This window comes from Salvelinus alpinus, chromosome 28 (genome assembly GCF_045679555.1).
Source record: "Salvelinus alpinus chromosome 28, SLU_Salpinus.1, whole genome shotgun sequence".
NCBI lineage: Eukaryota > Metazoa > Chordata > Actinopteri > Salmoniformes > Salmonidae > Salvelinus > Salvelinus alpinus.
In genome coordinates, this window is record NC_092113.1 from 24,391,178 (window position 1) to 24,413,629 (window position 22,452).

A 22,452-nucleotide genomic window follows, 5' to 3' on the forward strand; every position below is an offset into this window, starting at 1 on the left:
ATTGTTCAATATTTTCTCATTGTTTCTGTGATCAAAAAATACAATTAACATTTAAATTAAATTCTTTCAGAGTCCAGCTTAAGTAGTATTTTAGTATTTTTATACTTTGTGCAAGGCAATTGATAAGCATTAAAAACTTTGTGGATGGGAGCCTGCTGAGTGGTGCATGGTCTAAGACACTGCATCGCAGTGAAAACTGCTTTGCCACAGATGCTAGTTCGATACCCGTGCCAGCCGCGACCGGGAGACCCATGAGGCGACGCACAATTGGCCCAGCATCGTCCGAGTTAGAGGAGGGTTCGGCCGGCCGGGATGTCCTTATCTCATCGCGCTGTAGCGACTCCTGTGGCGGGCCAGGCGCATGCACGCTGACAGAGTCCCCAGGTGTACGGTCCGACATATTTTTTTAGGGGGTGGATAGGTATAATTGTTATGCAAAAAATGTATAATAGTAATATTTAAAATGACTAAATCAGGTAATTTTGTATACATTCATTTAAATTAGCATCGAGCCGCTTCTGGGGGGATTCTGGTAAGATGCCGGCAAAGTCGGCTGAATTCCGGTAGATGGAAACGGCCCGATGTACTTGGGCCGATTCTGGGCAGTCATTCATTTTGATTCAAGGCCGAGTTCGACACTGGGGCGATTTATTCAGTTCCGGCCCACCGGAAGAGGGCCGGCTTCTCGGACGATTCTTCATTGCTAGCTGGGAAGTCTTGCACACCCAAATACCTCTCTGCAGATGCCACCACAACTTACATTTTCTGTGACTTACGTTCCATCCCTGCAGTACATTTAATGACCATTGCTATAAATGCTAAAAATCCAATCTTACTGAAACATATATCACTTGTTTTATCCCTCTGTACTGGTACAGATCTACTCCTCACACCACTCCTCTCAGGATCCCTCCCCCTTGACCCATCTTCCTCTACTTTCTTCACTGCCTCCGCATATGACAACTTCTGCACGACTCTAACTCTCGAAACCTCAACCTGCCTCTCTCGCACCGGACATTTCTGATCCCCAGCCCATGGCCACCCCTACAATTAACAGATACCAATATTTTCCCCAATGCTACAGATTTCTTTGCTTCATCCCCTTCTGCACATTTCTCACACATAGGAACCTCCCTCCTTCACACTTCTGCCACATTCCCATAAGCTTGACACCTGTAACAACGTAATGTATTCGGCACAAAAGCTCATACAGGATAACTTATATATCCTAACATCTCTTTATCAGGCAAAGACAACATCAAAACTCAAAAGAACAGACAACGACTCTTCTGTTTCACCACTCACGCTACCCTTCCTACGCGCACCAAACGACGAGCATCACAAACACCAGGAATCTTCCCCTTCAGTTGGTCAACTTTTACATTTACCGCTACCCCAGTAATCACTCCTTTCAATGGCGTCCTTTTATTGGGAGCAAAACAATTCACATCTCTTACCCCATTCGTTTAACGCGGAGTGCCTGCTCCCTCTGTCCAGCAGAAACACAAACAATTATCACAAGACCACTTCTGGTTACCCTCACCGATTCCACATCACCCAACTCTGTTTTCACCCACTCTGAAATTACAAATAGATCAGCCAAAAGGCAATGGTCCACTTTTTCCAAAAACTTCACTCCTACTGTCACAGACTCATCTTTATCCTGACCCTCGGTGCAAGCCTCGGGCTCTGAGAACTTCACCACACCTACCACCTCCGAACATTCACTTCCATTTATCCTCCTGTCTTCAGCTCACTCTGCTTAAACTTTCTACCATTCTTCTTTAACAAACCATCTCACCCTCTGCAGCGCCCCAACCCAACACATCCGACTCAGCTTTAGAATCTTAGTGAAACATTCATTATTGGTTTTGGGTGTGTTAGGCCAAGGCCAGAGTGACAACCCACAGGACGGCAGACCCCCAGGGCCGGGACTGAGCAGCCCAGCAGCTAGGGATTGCCTAAACAGGTATCTCTCCTGACGTGGGCATTTTCTCAATACAGACTCCTTTAGTCGTACTGTATTCCATTTAAGGCATCCAGGCCTTATGGAAGTTGCCCAGTATACCCTTAATCTTGTAATAAATAAAATCTAGTGATACATAACTTGATATTGTGGGAGGATAACCAACCTTTGGATACACAGTTTCTTCAGATAACAGTCTCCAGTATCAAGATTTCCAAGCAAACAAAAACAGGAAGAAGGGAGAATCTGTAGACATACTAAGATAAAATAAGATACTCTTTGCCAGAATTCAGCCAGCCTTCACAAGACCATAACGTGAAAATATGCCCCCTTTTGTGTTTTACAGCTCCGTCATGAGGCTGTGCATTATCATGCTGAAACATGAGGTGATGGCGGCGGATGAATGGCACGACAATGGGCCTCAGGATCTCGTCATGTTCTCTCTAGGCATTCAAATTCCCATCGATAAAATGCAATTGTGTTTGTTTTCTGTAGCTTAATAACCCCACCACCTCCATGGGGCACTCTGTTCACAATGTTGACATCAGCAAATCGCTCACCAACACAACGCAGTACACATCTGCCCGGTACTGTTGAAACCAGGATTCATCCATGAAGAGCACACTTCTCCAGTGTGCCAATGGCCATCGAAGGTGAGCATTTGCCCACTGAAGTCGGTTACGACGCCAAACTGCAGTCAGGTCAAGACCCTGGTGAGGACGACGAACATACAGATGAGCTTCCCTGAGACGGTTTCTGACAGTTTGTGCAGAAATTATTCAGTTGTGCAAACCCAATTTTATCAGCTGTCCGGGTGGCTGGTCTTAGATGATCCCACAGGTGAAGAAGCCGGATGTGGAGGTCCTGGGCTGGCGTGGCTACATGTGGTCTGCAGTTGTGAAGCCGGTGGGACGTACTGCCAAATTCTCAAAATTCCCTTTGGAGGCAGCTTATGGTAGAGAATTAACATGAAATTCTCTGGCAACAGCTGGGGTGGACATTCCTGCAGTCAGGATGGCAACTGCACACTCCCTCAAAAGTTCAGACATCTGTTGCATTGTGTTGGGTGACAAAACTGCACATTTTAGAGTGGCCTGTTATTGTTCCCAGCACAAGATGCACCTGTGTAATGATCATGCTGTTAATCAGCTTCTTGATATGCAACACCTGTTAGGTGGATGGATTATCTTGGCAAAGCAGAAATGCTCACTAACAGGGATGTAAACAAATTTGTGCACAAAATATGGAACATTTCTGGTTTATTTTATTAAAGCTCACGAAACATTGGACCAACAATTTACATGTTGTTTTTATACTGTAGGTGATTAAAACTTGTATTGTATTTGAAAGTACAACTGCAAACTGTAAACTGTTATCCATTACTGCATTCAGTTAACAGATAATAATAATAATACAAATCTATGTAGTAATACTGTTGTAACAAGGCAACGTGCTGACTATGAACTGATACTTGGATAATGAAATACATTTTTAGTCTCCTCTCACAATAACTAATCAATTTCTTTGATCTAGAGTCAAGCTAATAAATCAACTTGCTTTTAGGGCCCATAGGGTCAAGAGTTACATTAAAAGTCTGGGGTGTTCAGAGTTTAGAAATACAGCCATCCCTAAAATGTCATTTTAATGATGCAGTGCAAGACTATCAAGACAATTCCACACAGGTCTTCAATTCATTTTTATTCTCCATCATTTTGTTACATCCAAAAATGGAAGAAATTAGATTACAGATGGACACTTTGTTCCAGGCCTAAATTACCCTGCGGGCAAAACTGGTTGAAATGACATCATCACAACCATCACATCCTTATAACCAGATTTGCCTGGAGGTATCCTGCCTTTTAGAAGAGGGTTTAGGGAAGGGACATCCCAAGGATCACGGATATTGTGGTGGAAGAATCAGAATTAGCTCGGTAACATAGATAATTAAGATGTCTTATCTGCATAATGTCACACCTTGATCTGTTTCCCCTGTCTTTGTGATTGTCTCCACCCCCCTCCAGGTGTCGCCGATCTTCCCCATTATCCACTGTGTATTTGTACCTGTGTTCTCTGTTTGTCTGTTGCCAGTTCGTTTTGTTTCGTCAAGCCTACCAGCGTTTTTCCCTCTGTTCCTGTCTTTCGATTGTTCCTGTTTTCTAGGTGTAGACCTTTTCTGCCTTCCCTGAGCCTGCCTGCCTGCCATCCTGTACCTTTGCCCCACCTATCTGGATTATGACCCCTGCCTGCCCTTGACCTGTCTTTTGCCTGCCCCTGTTGGACTAATAAACTGTTGTTACTTCGACGTTGTCTGCATCTGGGTCTTACCTGAAACCCAATACATAATATGCTTATATGATTGAACTGTTGAACTCTTGTTATTAGAATGTATCCCTTCGGACTCTGGTGTTGGCAGTTGCACTTCCTCCTTCATATGGGCCTCAGTCACCTGGGGCCCAGAGAGGGGAGAAGTCAGGCTTGTCTATCACATGTCCCTGTTGCTATGCAAAATATCAGAAATAAAAGAGGACAGGAGGGAACATTGTCTTCACATGTAGATATGTATCTTTACCTATTACAAACCATGTGAAGGGATGGCGTGATTAATGGGGAACCAATTACTTGTCTCCACAATGTCTGTGCCCAGTCACTCCCTCCTTTGGCTTTGGGGGAGATAAGGTCTGAGACAGGATGTGTGAGGTAGTGTCTGGAAACATTGTATGTCATCTCTGATGTTGCACCTATTCTGGGATAGTGTAGGACCTAGAGGCTCACTCCCCTCCGTGAGCTCGTCTAGGCGTGTGGTCAAGGACATGAGTTTTTCTTGAGATAGGGGTATCTGGAGTTGACAATTGATTTCAGTCTTGTCTTAGGAGCCAAACTCTGTACAATAAGAACAGTCTTCATGGCAAATGCTATCTGGCTGGGGGATACCTCTTTCTCATATATCAAGTCTAACCTTGTGACCCATTCCACACATCTGCTGTTTGTCATGTAGACTAAGGGGGTGTATCATTTGTGTCGGGGCTCTCAACAAATCATCTAAGAGTGGTTTGTCGACTAGCCATCGTTATCGCACAGCACTCAATCATGCCCTCACCCGTCTGAGCGGTCGGCTGTGAATGCCCTCACCCGCTATATAAACTCAGCAAAAAAAGAAACGTCCCTTTTTCAGGACCCTGTCTTTCAAAGATAATTCGTAAAAATCCGAATAACTTCACAAATCTTCATTGTAAAGGGTTTAAAGACTTTCCCATGCTTGTTCAATGAACAATAAACAATTAATGAACATGCACCTGTGTAACGGTCATTAATACACTAACAGCTTACAGACGGTAGGCAATTAAGGTCACAGTTATGAAAACGTAGGAAACTAAAGAGGCCTTTCTACTGACTCTGGAAAACACCAAAAGAAGGCATGCTGCAAGGTGGCATGAGGACTGCAGATGTGGCCAGGGCAATAAATTGCAATGTCCGTACTGTGAGATGCCTAAGACAGCGCTACAGGGAGACAGGACAGACAGCTGATTGTCCTCGCAGTGGCAGACCACATGTAACAACACCTGCACAGGATCGGTACATCCAAACATCACACCTGTGGGACAGGTACAGAATGGCAACAACAACTGCCCGAGTTACACCAGGAACTCTCAATCCCTCCATCAGTGCTCAGACTGTCCGCAATAGGCTGAGAGAGGTTGGACTGAGGGCTTGTAGGCCTGTTGTAAGGCAGGTCCTCACCAGACATCACCGGCACCAACGTTGCCTATGGGCACAAATCCACCGTCGCTGGACCAGACAGGACTGGCAAAAAGTGCTCTTCACTGACGAGTCGCGGTTTTGTCTCACCAGGGGAGATGGTTGGATTAGCGTTTATCGTCGAAAGAATGAGCGTTACACCGAGGTCTGTACTCTGGAGTGGGATCAATTTGGAGGTGGAGGGTCTGTCATGGTCTGGGGCGGTGTGTCACAGCATCATCAGACTGAGCTTGTTGTCATTGCAGGCAATCTCAACGCTATGCGTTACAGGGAAGACATCCTCCCCCGTCATGTGGTACCCTTCCTGCAGGCTCATCCTGACATGACCCTCCAGCATGACAATGCCACCAGCCATACTGCTCGTTCTGTGCGTGATTTCCTGCAAGACAGGAATGTCAGTGTTCTGCCATAGCCAGCGAAGAGCCCGGATCTCAATCCTATTGAGCACGTCTGGGACCTGTTGGATCGGAGGGTGAGGGCTTGGGCCATTCCCCCCAGAAATGTCCGGGAACTTGCAAGTGCCTTGGTGGAAGAGTGCGGTAACATCGCACAGCAAGAACTGGCAAATCCGGTACAGTCCATGAGGAGGAGATGCACTGCAGTACTTAATGCAGTTGGTGGCCACACCAGATACTGACTGTTACTTTTGATTTTGACCCCCCCTTTGTTCAGGGACACATTATTCCATTTCTGTTAGTCACATGTCTGTGGAACTTGTTCAGCTTATGTCTGTTGTTGAATCTTGTGTAAATATTTGTATGAACATAACTTGTTAAGTTGGCTGAAAATAAACGCAGTTGACAGTGAGAGGACGTTTCTTTTTTTTGCCGAGTTTACTTATTGGTTTGGTTCTGTCCTCTGTAGTGCTGTCCGGTTAGAAGATGATGTTGAGGCACATCACTGTACTCTTGATATTCACCACAAACACGCACGCACGCACACTCTGAAATTGCATTTTTGTCTCCCGGAGTTTTATCATTGGAATGTGATCAGTCGGGTAGGCTGTTTGGGGTGTTTATCTGACTGGATAAAAATATATTTATATATATAGATTTATGTCCCCTCCACTTCTAAAACCAAAGTTGCAACTCTGTGTACATGAATAACTGGCATTACAATAACAACATGTCTATAAAGGGCTATAAACACAGCAGCAATATAAACAAACATTCACCTTTTGGACAGAGAAAGAAACCAATTACTTGGATTGACAAAGGGTCAAGATTAATGGCACCCTCTCTCTTCAGCCTTCCGTGAGAATCTGCCAGGCTGAGACCTTGTGCAACCAATGCAATAACACTTATGGCAGTATGGAATAATACTACATACGACACACAATAGGCAAAGCAGTATTGGAAACGCTAACATTAAAGAAGAGTAACAGCCAACATTCAGACATTTGTGTTACTGTCAAAAATAGAAAGTCCTCAGAAACATGTGTCTTCTCCCTTCGGACAAGATAACACTCTGATCTGAGTAGGTGAGTGCAGTGTTCAGATGCACATTTCCAAGCGCTCTGATGGTTGGGAATGGCAGGGCTATGTAATTCAGTTTGATGCTCCATAAGTTTGTGCTATTAGTAAATAAAAATGAGAGACTGGGTTGCTTAGGTAGGCTGAGTAGTCAAATTAACGAGACTTAAGGGAAATTGAAGGGACTGTGAGGGGAAGTTAGGTAGAGGAGAGGAGCAGGACGGCCTTTTTTACAATTCGTTTAAAATGGCCCACGTCATGGTTTGTGAAATTATCTAAAATGCGGACAAATACCATTAGAAAAAAAAAAGGTATCTCTGGTAATACGGGTCATATTTTTTTATCGTTTAGGCTAGACACAAGCTGCTCTCTTTGCTGTGAAGCTGCTCCATTTCCCCTCTCTGGCACTCTGAGGCTGCGTGACAGCAAATTTGCAAAGTCTACTCAAGCTGGCCTGTGCGCTTGGTTATAACAGGTGATACAATTATACGATGTATCAACTTTGCTCGCTCTGTGCGCTGTTCCAATGTAACACATTTACAAATCTAACAGAACCCATATCAGGGTCTGCATCCCCGCTCGTCATTACAGCGAAATTATATTTTAAAAAACTGATGGAGGAATAGATGCTGTCGTGGAAAATTACATAATTAGTCATGCTATCCTGTGTTGTACTGCTTAAACTTCTTGTCAATATGGGGGCGCTGTTTCCACTTTGTAAAAAATCGTGCCCAAATTAAACTGCCTCGTACTCTATTCTAGATCGTACAATATGCATATTATTATTACTATTGGATAGAAAACACTCTCAAGTTTCTAAAACCGTTTGAATTATATCTGTGAGTAAAACAGAACTCATTTTGCAGCAAACTTCCTGACAGGAAGTGAAAAATCTGAAATCGAGGCTCTGTTCCAGGGCCTTCCTATTCAATTGCTTGAAATCTATGGATATACATGCACTTCATACGCCTTCCACTAGATGTCAACAGGCAGTGGGAGGTGGAATGGGGTGTCTAGCTTGATCTGAGGTCGAACAAGAGCTCTTGGACTGACGTGACCACAATTTCCTTTGTCTACCAAGGCGCGGGAAGGACATCAGCATTGGCTTCTGAAAAGCGTTCGGTATAGACGGCTAATATCTCCGGCTTTGATTTTATTTGATACATGTGATAATATCATCGTAAAGTATGTTTTTTCAATATAGTTTTATCAGATTATTCAACGTTTATCGGGAGTTTTCCGTTCTCTGCGTTAGGTGAAGATGGACATCTTCGCGCCACTTGGCTAGCTAGGGTTGCTAATTCGACAGGAGAAGAGGACATTCTAAAATTAAACAACGATTTATTCTGGACAAAGGACTCCTTGTACAAGATTCTGATGGAAGCTCAGCAAAAGTAAGAACCATTTATGATGTTATTTCGTATTTCTGTGGAAAATGTTTAGTCCTATTTTCCTTCCTTTTTGCGGGCGCTGTCTCGCTATAACGTAAGCTGTTTGTTATGGTAAAGTTATTTTTAAAAATCTAACACGGCGATTGCATTAAGAACTAGTGTATCTTTCATTTGCTGTCCAACATGTATTTTTTAGTAAAGTTTATGATGAGTTCTTTGATTAGATTAGGTGACTGTCCAAAATATCTCCGGAGATTCTGGTGAATCGATGCTACATATTCACAATGTATAACCACGGTTTGCAGCTCAAAATATGCACATTTTCGAACAAAACATAAGTGTATTGTATAACCTGATGTTATAGGACTGTCATCTGATGAAGTTGGTCAAGGTTAGTGATTAATTTTATATCTTTTGCTGTTTTTTTGCGATCGCTACCTTTGCGGTGAATGAATGCGGTTGTGTGTTTGGCTATTGTGGTAAGCTAATATAATGCTATATTGTGTTTTCGCTGTAAAACACTTAAGAAATCGGAATTATTGGCTGGATTCACAAGATGTTTATCTTTCATTTGCTGTACACCATGTATTTTTCATAAATGTTTTATGATGAGTATTTAGGTATTTCACGTTGCTCTCTGTAATTATTGGCTGGCTGCTTTGGTGATATTTTTGATGGTAGCTGCAATGTAAAACTATGATTTATACCTCAAATATGCACATTTTCGAACAAAACATAGATTTATTGTATAACATGTTATAAGACTGTCATCTGATGAAGTTGTTTCTTGGTTAGTGACTAATTATATCTCTATTTGGTCGGATTTGTGATAGCTACCTATGCGGTAAAAAAATTGTGAAAATATGAGGTTGAGTCTTTTGCTATTGTGGTTAGCTAATAGAAATACATAGTGTTTTCGCTGTAAAACATTTTAAAAAATCGGAAATGATGGCTGGATTCACAAGATGTTTATCTTTCATTTGCTGTATTGGACTTGTGATTTCATGAAAATTATATTATATGATATCCCTGTCGCGTTAGGCTAGGCTATGCTAGTCAGCTTTTTTGATGAGGATGCTCCCGGATGGGTAGCAATGAAAGGTTAAAGAATAATCTCTCGTTATTCTAGTGTTTTTCTAACTTGATACAAACTTGTCTTTGTGTGACTTAGTCATAAGATTGGGCATACAGCTAAGAGATGTTTGGGTGCGACCGTAGCATGTGACATCCCGTGGGTTTCCTATCTACAACAAGTCACATGTATGGAAACCTGCAGAAAGGAGCACATTATAGTGTTTGCTGTTGTGAATGCAGTTACATGGTTGAGCCCTCGGGCTATCAACCTCGTGCTATCTTAAATCTGCACAGACAACTAATTGCCTTTTACACACACCATCTGCTGAATGCCACGTATACAAAAAGTATGTATTTTTCTATAAAAGCAGAGACCCGACTATGCTTGTTAAGCTTTTGAAGGGTTAAAGTTGATTTGCTTACGTGCCATTGTACTTATGCTTACTTTATAGCAGAATATTGAGACCTCTGTCTGTGTCTAGCTCTCTGTCAAAACCCGCAGCCCCGCGTCTGTGAGAAAAGGGACTGTGGGTGATAGTGAGACACAGAGAGACAGCGTCTGCTTTTCTCTGAAACAAGGGCAAATTTGCATACCGCTGAGACAGGTTCTCAGAAACCTTGTGTTAAGAATAAGTTTTGACATAGGAGATCACACCATTAGGTGTGATCTCGGGTATATAAGATCCTGTCTTTCTTTTGTTCGGAGCAAAACTCAGCAGAGACATCAGTTGTATGTCTGATGTTTGATCTTTGACTTCTGTCTACAGCTGTATTTTGATTAAAATTGCTATGATTTATAAGTGCACATTGAGTATTCCTTATTTGTTAAGTAAATAACAGATCCCAGAAAAGTGGAACCAACACTTTCAACTCTGAACCATTCTTGGTGATGATTGATTGCTTCATTTTTGCAAATCTTATAAAAGTGTTGTTTCCTTTGATTATAATTTCTACGACAATGCACAGGAAGAGCGGACAGAGAGAAGTAGGTGAGTGAGGGCAGGTAGGGGATGCGGCTGGCTGAATACAGTTGAAAATGAAGTGGATATTATTGGACTGGCGCATACAAGAGACTAGTGACTGTTGCTGAAATTCAATTGAATTTATTAACAAAACAGACTTCATAAACATTGGTAGGGCTGAAAAATTAGGTAGTATCATATGAAACAGTACTACGGTATTCTAAAACGTTGGTATCATAAGCATCATGAGGTTTTGGTACCTTAATTTAACCGTGGTAATGGTTTCCATGCAAAAAAGGTGGACAAAAAAAACAAGCCACTTTTCAGTTATTATATATATCTTTTTAAAAAACCAGGCCATTTTCACGTAACCTAATTTTCCGCTTTCACTCAGAAAACCATTGGTCACAAGGTACACGGACCTTCTGTAAATTGGTCAAAGTATCCAGTAGTGGACTTGTGTTGATTTTGTGAGTGTCTTCTGCTAGAGGGAGAAGGCACTTACGATCCTCAGGATGAGATCTGTGTCTGGCCTTGCTCTCCAAAGCAGAGCGACGCTGAATGGAGTGATAAATGGGGCATATTCAAACCGCTGATTCTGTTGCAAAATGTTTCTTAAATGAAGCAAACAGACCAAAACAGGGGGGGGGGACCTACCCACACAGACTGGTCTCAAAGACGATATGTAACATGGAAAACGTAAATCCGGGACACTCAAATTAGTATGATATGTTACATTTGGTATGGTTACATAAGATAGGTTACGTAAGGCATATTGTACAAATTACAACTAGTTAACATATACAACGGAATTGTAATGGGGTGCGTGCTGGTGGAAGGGAAGTCAGGCGCAGGAGAACGAAATTGGTATAAACGGAGTATTTAATAAATGCTTACAAACTCCGAAAACCAACATACAAAATAAATAAAGTGGGTAAAAACCCATCGCACACCATAACATACTTGGCACCAATACATACAACGAACAATTCCCGACAAGGACATGGGGGAAATTAGATGGAAAATATACAACATGTAATTTAGGGAATTGAAACCAGGTGAGTGTGAAAACAAGACAAAACAAATGGAACATGAAAAATGGATCGGCGATGGCTAGAAGACCGGTGACGTCAACCGCCGAAACACTGCCCGAACAAGGAGAGGAACCGACTTCGGTAGAAGTCGTGAAAATTCCCCCCCCCCCCCCCCCCTTGACGCGAGGCTCCAGCAGTGCGCCGACACCGGTCTCGGGGACGCCCCGGAGGGCGAGGCGCAGGGCGATCCGAACAGAGACGGTGGAAATCTCGCAGCATAGAAGGGTCCAACACGTCCTCCTCCGGAACCCAGCATCTCTCCTCCAGACCGTACCCCTCCCAGTCCACAAGGTACTGAAGGCCCCTCGCCCGACGTCTCGAATCCAGGATGGATCGAACGGAGTACGCCGGGGCCCCCTCGATGTCCAGAGGGGGTGGAGGAACCTCCCGCACCTCAGCTTCCTGGAGCGGACCAGCCACCACCGGCCTGAGGAGAGACACACGGAACGAGGGGTTAACCTCTTTCAGCTAGGGGGCACTATTTTTATGTTTGGAAAAATAACGTTCAAGGTAAACGGACTATTTCTCAGGCCCAGATGCTAGAATATGCATATAATTGACAGATTAGGATAGAAAAAACTCTAAAGTTTCCAAAACTGTCAAAATATTGTCTGTGAGTATAACAGAACTGATTTTGCAGGCGAAAACCTGAAGAAATCCAACCCGGAAGTGCCTTTTATTTGGAAAAATCCCTGTTCCATTGCTTGCCCATCATCTATTTAAAGGGGTATCAACCAGATTCATTTTCCAATGGCTTTCTCAGGCTGTGACCAGGCTTTAGACATCGTTTCATGCTTTTATTTTGAAAAATGAGCGAGATTTATCAAAACGCGTCAGGTGTCCTTTGATTAGTTCATGCGCCCGAGAGTTGTAGCTCGACATTTTCTTTCTCTGTAGTATTGAATAGTTTACCGTCCGGTTGAAATATTATCGATTATGTATGTTAAAAACAACCTGAGGATTGATTATAAAAAAACGTTTGACTTGTTTCTACGAACATTACGGATACTTTTTGGAATTTTCGTCTGCCCTTCAGGACCGGAACGAGCCTGTGGTTTTCTGAACATAACGCACAAACCAAATGTCGGTTTTTGGTTATAAAACAAATCTTTATCGAACAAAAATAACATTTACTGTGTAACTGGGAGTCTAGTGAGTGCAAACATTTTACATTTACATTTAAGTCATTTAGCAGACGCTCTTATCCAGAGCGACTTACAAACATCCGAAGATCATCAAAGGTAAGCGATTAATTGTATTGCTTTTCTGGCTTTCGTGACCAAGCTAATTTGCAGCTAGCTGTTCTTACTGTTTTGTCTAGTGATTGATAAACTCAAACGCTTGGATGGCTTTCGCTGTAAAGCATATTTTCAAAATCTGACACAATAGGTGCATTAACAACAAGCTAAGCTGTGTTTTGGTATATTTCACTTGTGATTTCATGATTATAAATATTTTTAGTATTTATTTTGAATTTTGCGCTCTGCAATTCAGCGTTGTTTATGAAAATGATCCCGCTAAAGGGATCCTTGCGTCAAGAAGTTAATACAGTAATCGGGGGGAAGCTTTAACCTATAACAATACCTCGTTCACTCTCTTCAGGACTTTAAATGGCCCCACAAACCGCCGACCCAGCTTCCGACAGGGCAGGCGGAGGGGCAGGCGGAGGGTCGAGAGCCAGTCCCGGTGTGAACACCGGGGCCTCACTGCGGTGACGGTCTGCGCCAACTTTCTGGCTCACCATGTCTCCTCCGCGCGCCGGAACCAGTCATTTACCGCAGGAGCTTCGGTCGGACTCTGATTCCAAGGAACCAGAACCGGCTGATACCCCAACACACACTGGAAGGGAGAGATGTTAGTGAAGGAGTGGCGGAGCGAGTTCTGGGCCATTTCTGCCCAGGGCACAAACGCTGCCCACTCCCCCGGCCGGTCCTGGCAATAAGACCTCAGAAATCTACCCACATCCTGGTTAACTCTCTCCGCCTGCCCGTTACTCTCGGGGTGAAAACCTGAGGTAAGGTTGACCGAGACCCCCAGACGTTCCATGAACACCCTCCAGACCCTCGAAGTGAACTGGGGACCCCGATCAGACACTATATCCTCAGGCACCCCATAGTGCCGGAAGACGTGAGTAAACAGGGCCTCCACAGTCTGTAGGGCCGTAGGGAGACCGGGCAAAGGGAGGAGATGACAGGACTTAGAAAAACGATCCACAACGACCAGGATCGTGGTTTTTCCCTGTGAAGGTGGAAGATCGGTTATGAAATCCACTGACAGGTGCGACGACGGCCGTTGTGGAACGGGTAAGGGTTGTAACTTACCTCTGGGCAGGTGCCTAGGAGCCTTACACTGGGCACACACCAAGCAGGAGGAAACATAAACCCTCACATCCTTAGCCAAAGTGGGCTACCAGTACTTCCCACTAAGACAGCGCACTGTCCGACCGATCCCAGGATGACCAGAGGAGGGTGACTTGTGGGGCCCAATAGATCAGCCGGTCGTGGACAGGAGACGGAACGTACAGACACCCAGCCGGACACTGAGGGGGAGGGGGCTCTGCACTTAACGCTCGCTCAATGTCCGCGTCCAGCTCCCACACTACCAGCGCCACCAAGCAAGAGGCGGGGAGTATTGGAGTGGGATCCATGGACCGCTCCTCTGTGTCATACTGCCAGGAGAGTGCGTCTGCCCTAACGTTCTGGGAACCTGGTCTGTACGAAATGGTGAAAACAAAAACGGATGAAAAACATGGCCCACCTTGCCTGGCGAGGGTTCAGTCTCCTCGCTGCCCGGATGTACTCCAGATTGCAGGGGTCAGTCCAGATGAGATAAGGGTGTTTAGCCCCATCAAGCTCTCCACGCCTTCAAGGCCTTGACTACAGCCAACAGCTCCCGGTCCCCTACGTCATAGTTTTGCTCTGCCGGGCTGAGCTTCTTCGAGAAGAAGGCACAGGGGCGGAGCTTTGGTGGCGTACCCGAGCGCTGAGAGAGCACCGCTCCTATCCCAGCCTCGGACGCGTCCACCTCCACTATGAACGCCAAAGAGGGATCCGGAGGGGCCAGCACGGGCGCTGAGGTAAACAGAGCCCTTAGTTGCCCAAAGCCCTGTCCGCCTCAACTGACCACTGCAGACGTACAGGACCCTCCTTCAGCAGTGAGGTAATGGGAGCAGCCACCTGACCAAAACCCAGGAAAAATCTCCGGTAGTAATTGGCAAACCCTAAAAATCGCTGCACCTCTTTTACCGTGGTGGGAGTCGGCCAATTACGCAGGGCTGAAATGCGGTCACTCTCCATCTTCACCCCTGATGTGGAAATGCGATACCCTAGGAAGGAGACAGCTTGATGAAAGAACAGGCATTTCTCAGCCTTGACGCACAGGTCACGCTCCAACAGTCGTCCAAGTACCTTGCACCCCAAGGACATGCTCGGCGCGTGTAGCGGAGTATACCAGAATGTCATCGATATACACCACTACACCCTGCCCGTGCAGGTCCCTGAAAATCTCATCTACAAAGGATTGGAAGACTGATGGAGCATTCATCAACCTGTACGGCATGACAAGGTACTCATAATGCCCTGAGGTGGTACTAAACGCCGTCTTCCACTCGTCTCCCTCCCGGATACGCACCAGGTGGTATGCGCTCCTGAGATCCAGTTTTGTGAAGAAGCGCGCCCCGTGCATTGACTCAATCGCCGTGGCAATAAGAGGTAGCGGGTAACTGTACTTCACCGTGATTTTATTAAGACCTCGATAATCAATGCACGGGCGCAAACCTCCATCCTTCTTCACAAAAAAGAAACTCGAGGAGACGGGTGAAGTGGATGACCAAATGTACCCCTGACACAGGGATTCGGAGACATATGTCTCCATAGCCACCGTCTCCACTTGTGACAGGGGATACACGTGACTCCTGGGAAGTGCAGCGTCTACCAGGAGATTGATCGCACAATCCCCCCGTCGATGGGGTGGTAATTGAGTCGCCTTCTTTTTTACAGAACGCGAGAGCCAAATTGGCATATTCGGGGGGGATGCGCACAGTGCAGACCTGGTCTGGGCTTTCCACCGTAGTAGCACCAACGGAAACCCCTACACACCTCCCCGAGCACTCTCGCAACCACCCCATGAGAGCCCTCTGTTGCCGTGAAATAGTGGGGTTATGATGAGCTAACCAGGGAAGGCCCAGTACCACGGGAAATGCAGGAGAGTCAATGAGAAAGAGACTGATTCTCTCCTCGTGACTCCCCTGCATCACCATGGCCAGGGAGATAGTAGCCTTACGTGATTAGCCCGGACCCCAATAGTCGACTATCCAGAGCGTGAACTGGGAAAGGTCTAGCCACAGGGATAATGGGGATCATTAGACAAAGAGCGAGCGCTCCGTCAATAAAATTCCCAGCTGCGCATGAATCGACGAGCACCTTATGCTGGGAATGCGGGGGGAAAATCAGGAAAACAAACAGGTACAAACAGTTGGACAACAGAGGACTCTGTATGAGAGTGGTGCAGACTCACCTGGGATGACGCCAGAGTGCCCTGCCTGCTGCCTCGACTCCCAGAGGGACCAACCCGGCACCGACCGGCAGTGTGTCCTCTGCGGCCACAGATGGTGCACGAACTGGAACCCCCTCCGGTCTTCCAACGCACCGCCCCTCCCAGCTCCATAGGTTCAGGAGAGGGGGTGCGAACTACCAGACCCCGATCTGAACGTCCGCGGGTAGCCAGCAGGTTGTCCAGCCGGATGGACAGATCCACCAGCTGATCCAACGTGAGGGTGGTGTCTCTGCAGGCCAACTCCCGACGGACGTCCTCGCGCAGACTTCAACGGTAGTTGTCGATCAGGGCCCTGTCGTTCCATCCTGCGCCGGCAGCCAGGGTCCTAAACTCTAGGGCAAACTCCTGGGCGCTCCTCGTCTCCTGCCTCAGCTGGAAGAGGCGCTCACCCGCCGCTCTACCCTCAGGCACCACTGGAGGAAACCTGGCACCATCCAGTGAAGCATGATGGTGGCAGCATCATGCTTTGGGGTCGTTTTTCAGCGGCATGGACTGAGAGACTAGTCAGGATCGAGGCAAAGATGAACAGAGCAAAGTACAGAGAAATCCTTGATTACAAACTACTCAAGAACGCTCAGGACCTCAGACTGGGGTGAAGGTTCACCTTCCAACAGGACAACGACCCTAAGCAGACAAAACAACGCAGGAGTGGCTTCAGGACAAGTATCAATGTCCATGAGTGGCCCAGCCAGAGCCCGGACTAGAACCTGATCGAACATCTCTGGTGAGACCTGAAAATAGCTTTGCAACCAATCCCAATCCAAACTGACAGAGCTTGAGAGGATCTGCAGACAATAAAATGGGAGAAACTCCCCAAATACAGGTGTGCAAAACTTGTAGCACCATACCCAAGAAGACTCAAGGCTGTAATCGCTGTTAGGTGCTTCAACAAAGTACTGAGTAAAGGGTCTGAATACTGTGGCCACTGTGTTCTTGGGGACTTTCAATACTGCAGAATTTCTTTGGTACCTTTCACCAATCCTGTCTCGAGCTCTACGGACAATTCCTTCGACCTCATGGCTTGGTTTTTGCTCTGACATGCACTGTCAACTGTGGGACCTTATATAGACAGTTGTGCCTTTCCAAATCATGTCCAATCAATTGAATCTACCACAGGTGGACAATCAAGTTGTAGAAACATCTCAAGGATGATCAATGGAAACAGGATGCACCTGAGCTCAATTTCAAGTCTCATAGCAAAGGGTCTGGACACTTGTGTAAATAAGGTTTTATTTTTATACATTTGCAAAAATGTCTAAATACATGTTTTAAATTTGTCACTATGGGGTATTGTGTGTAGATTTAACTGGTTTCCTCATCATGTAAACAATTTTGTAATAAGGCTGTAACGTAACAAATGTGGAAAAAGTTAAGGGGTCTGAATACTTTCCGAATGCACTTCAAGTATGGGGGCCTCAGTATATTGATGTAGTGCCTGTATTGTTCTTATATAGAGGATACAAATCACTCCACAGTAGTTGAACAAACAATAAGGACAGTACACTTTTAAAATGTATGTATTTAGTTATACAAGTGTAACTTATTATTCAAAAGAGAACCATAACAAAAGAGAACCATTATTCAAAAGAGAACCATATTATCCTATTAATATAAACAGTGCCTTCAGAAAGTATTCACACCCATTGACTATTTCCCCAAACATTGTTACTGCCTGAATTTGAAATTTATTAAGTCACTGCCATACACACAATACCCCATAATGTCAAAGTGGAACTGTGTAGAACATTTTCAAATAAAAAAAATTCAAATCTGAAATGTCTTTAATTAATACGTAATTAAACCATTTGTTATGGCAAGCATATATACGTTGTCATGGAAATTTCAGTACTGAGAGAATTGGTCATTTCTTCAAACAATCATCTTTATTTAATATCGATTAATTATTGCAATAATGATACCGTCGACCCAACAGTCTTGACTGTTAGGCTGTGAGCCTAACTGATAATGAAAAAATATGATATATAGGCCCTAAAAAAATGCGTAGTCATTTCTAACCTTCCCTAACCTTGGTTCATCTATAGGGTGGTGTTTTACCCTCAACCCGGCTTAGTTTCCCAGATGCCAGAAAGATGAGACATTGTTCTAAACTCTTCCAGGCTCTCTCTCTCTCGGGTAACATACCACATCTTGTCTATGGAATGCCAGCTTTTAGGTTATCACCACCAAGTCATTGTCAGCTCAAACTATCTCTAGCAGACTAACTGCAGGAAGCTAGAGTGGAAACCATCTCTTTAAAGAAACAATTAAACAGAACAGAAATGTCCTATTTGTTTAATATTAATAGTTAGCAATTAATACTTAAATCAGGTAAATGTTTTTTAAAATATGTTTAGGAGTAAAAATTTGTTTAAGTCATAATCTTGCATGGACTCACTGTGTGCAAGTGTTTAACCTGATTTTGAAAGATCTCATCTCTGTACTGCACACATACAGATCATTGTAAGGTCACGCAGTCGAGCAGTGAATTTCAAAAAAATGATTTAACTACAGACCAGGGAGGTTATCCAATGCATTGCAAAGAAGGGCAACTATCAGTAGATTGAATATCCCTTCGAGAATTAAGTCATTAATTACACTTGTGTATCAATACACCCAGTCACTACAAAGATACAGTCGTCCATCCTAACTCAGTTGCCGGAGAGAAAGGAAACCTATCAGGGATTTTCCCATGAGGCCAATGATGATTTTAAAACAGTTACAGTTTAAATGGCTGTGATAGGAGAAAACTGAGGATGGATCAACACTAGTTATTCCACAATACTAACCTAAATGAGTGTGAAAAGGAAACCGGCACAGAATAAAAATATTTCAAAACTTGCATCATGTTCACAGTAAGGCACTAAACTTAAACTTGAAAAAAAATAAAAATGGCAAATAAATTAACTTATGTCCCGAATACAAAGCATTATGTTTGGGGCACATCCAACAACACATCACGGAGTACCAATCTTCTAATTTTCAAGCATGATGGTGGCAGCATCATATTATGGGTATGCTGGTCAACAGCAAAGACTAGGTTTTTTTAAAATTTGTATTTAAAGAAACAGAAGAGATTTAAACACAGGCAAAATCCTAAAGGAACACTTGGTTCAGTCTGCTTTGCAACAGACACTGGGAGACAAATTCACCTTTCCAAAAGGACAATAACCTAAAACACAAGAACAAATATACACCGGAATTGCTTACCAAGACATCATTGAACATTCCTGAGTGGCCTAGATACAGTTTTGTCTTAAATCCTTTTGAAAATCTATGGCAAGACTTGAAAATGGCTGTTTAGCAATGATCAACCAACTTCAATGAGCTTGAATTTGAAAAAGAACGTGCAAATATTATACAATCCATGTGTGCAAAGCTCTTGGAGACTTACCCAGAAAGACTCACTTCTGTAATCTCTGCCAAATATGATTCTAATATTTATTGCCTCAGGGGTGTGAATACTTATGTAAATGAGATATCTGTATTTAATTGACAATAAATTAGCAACAATTATGGGGTATTGTGTGTACATGTTTTAGAAAAATGTATTTAATACATTTTGAATTCAGGCTGTAACAAGAAAATGTGGAGTAAGTCAAGGGGTTTGAATACTTTGAAGGCACTGTACATGACAACAATTACATGTTAAGATATAGGTGAGTACAAGCAAAAGTGTTCAACTACATTTCTTAATGGTGTTGTTTGTCAAAATGGGTCAGACGTTTATGTACATAATACATTACATTCAAGTTCACACTTTCCTTTGTTCTGTCTTCCTCTGAATTGTACAGAGCAAAACAGAAATGCACATTATATGCCTGGAATACATTGAAGTACTCCAGGCATATAATGTGAATTTTTGCTGTGCTCTGTACAATCCAGAGATGGACACAAATGATAAAGGTAACTGACAAAATAAAGAAAACAAAGTGTCTTAATAGGGCGCTGGCCACCACTAGCTAGAACAGCTTCAATGTGCCTTAGCATACATAGATTCTGTGTGATGAACTCCATTGGAGGGAGGCGACACCATTCTTCCATGAGAAATTCCATAACTTGGTGTTTTGTTGGATGGTGGTGGAAAACGCTGTCTCAGTCACCGCTCCAGAATCTCCCATAAGTGTTCAATTGGGTTGAGATCTGGTGACTGAGACAGACCGACCACTATGCTCCTTTGAGACCCCTCTTTCAAAGTCACAGATCTCCTCTAGCCATAGTAACAAAAATAATGGCCAACTGGGAATTTTTATACATGACCCTAAGTACAATGGGATGTTGATTGCTTAATTAACTCAGGAACAACACCTGTGTGGAAGTAACTGTTTTCAATATACTTTGTATCCCTCATTTACTCAAGCGTTTCCATTACTTTGGAAGTTACCTGTATTGTACAGCCAGAATAATTTATATCCACAGAGAAACAATGTGCCAATTGCCTAAGGCTGAAAAGACAGAATGATGTACACTACGCTAAGAGAGGTTTCAAAGCTTGCAGGTCGGCAAAACATTCAAATGTAACCTCTTAGGAGAGTAAATGGGGACACCGAAATCTATCTGTCCACCGATGGGAAGATCTCGATGCTACTGTTGGTGACCCGAATACCATACCAGCCGGCCCAGAACTGAGTGTCATTTCCTCCATGAATGAATCGGATGTAACGCACACCTGGTCCATAATTCTTGAACACATGAGTCATCTGAAACGGTCATATGTTCAATTGTAATTAGTATGCTTTGTTTAATTGAGAAATATGTTGTATAAAAAAATATATATATATATATATATACACATATATACACACACACAAAAGTTTGGACACCTTCTCATTCCAAGGGTTTTTCTACATTGTAGAATAGTGACGACATCAAACTATGAATTAACACATATGGCATCGTATAATAACCAAAAGTGTTAAACAAATCAAAATATATTTTGTGAGATTATTCAAAGTAGCTACATGTTGCACACTCTTGGCATATTCTCAACCAGCTTCATGAGGTAGTCAACTGGAATGCATTTCAATTAACAGTTGTGCCTTGTTAAAAGTTAATTAGTGGAATTTATTTCCTTAATGCGTTTGAGGCAATCAGTTGTGTTGTGACAAGGTAGGGGGTAGTATACAGAAGATAGCCCTATTTGGTAAAAGACCACTATCATATTATGGCAAGAACAGCTCAAATAAGCAAAGAGAAACGACAGTCCATCATTACTAAGACATGAAGGTCTGTCAATGTGGAAAATTAAGAACTGACCGTTTCTTCAAAGGCAGTCACAAAAATCATCAAGCGCTATGATGAAACTGGCTCTCATGAGGACCGCCACAGGAAAGGAAGACCCAGAGTTACCTCTGCTGCAGAGGATATATTCATTAGAGTTCCCAGCCTCAGAAATTGCAGCCCAAATATATGCTTCAGAGTTCAAGTAGCAGACACATCAACATCAACTGTTCAGAGGAGACTGTGAAACAGGCCTTCGTGGTCGAATTGCTGCAAAGAAACCACTACTAAAGGACACCAATAAGAAACTTGCTTGGGCCAAGAAATACGATCAAAGGACATTAGACCGGTGGAAATCTGTCCAAATTTGAGATTTTTGGTTCCAACCGCCTCGTCTTTGAGACGCAGAGTAGGTGAACGGATGATCGCTGCATGTGTAGTTCCCACTGTGAAGCATGGAGGAGGAAGTGTGATGGTGCTTTGCTAGTGACACTCAGTGATTTATTTAGAATTCAAGGCACACTGAACCAGCATGGCTACGACAGCAATCTACAGTGATGGCCATCGCATCTGGTTTGCACTTAGTGGGACTATCATTTGTTTTTCAAAAAGACAATGACTACAACACACCTCCAGGCTGTGTAAGGGCTGTTTGACCAAGGAGAGTGATGGAGTGCTGCATCAGATGACCTGGCCTCCACAAATCACCTGACCTCAACCCAAATGAGATGGTTTGGGATGAGTTGGACCGCAGAGTAAAGGAAAAGCAGCCAACAAGTGCTCAGCATATGTGGGAACTCCTTCAAGACTGTTAGAAAAGCATTCCAGGTGAAGCTGGTTGAGAGAATGCCAAGAGTGTAGAAAGCTGTCATCAAGGCAAAGGGTGGCTACTTTGTCAAATCTAAAACATATTGATTTGTTTAACACTGTTTTTTTGTTTACTACATGATTCCATATGCGCCATTT

The 22,452-nt window shown here is 43.8% G+C and overlaps 1 protein-coding gene across 3 annotated transcripts in view; it reads right to left on the minus strand.

Annotated features, from left to right (window-relative positions):
* The window catches only part of LOC139557475 (F-box only protein 6-like), a 69,949-nt gene that overhangs the window by 21,370 nt on the left and 26,127 nt on the right, over positions 1-22,452 (minus strand). For 2 of the 3 annotated variants that reach the window (XM_071372326.1, XM_071372324.1), the window contains exon 6: positions 18,131-20,966. The exons of the other annotated variant lie outside the window; for it this stretch is intronic. In XM_071372326.1, the coding sequence (XP_071228427.1) occupies positions 20,820-20,966 (147 nt within the window). In that variant the 3' untranslated portion in view covers positions 18,131-20,819. Of the gene's footprint in view, positions 1-18,130; positions 20,967-22,452 lie in introns of those variants that run through there. 3 annotated transcript variants of the gene reach the window in all.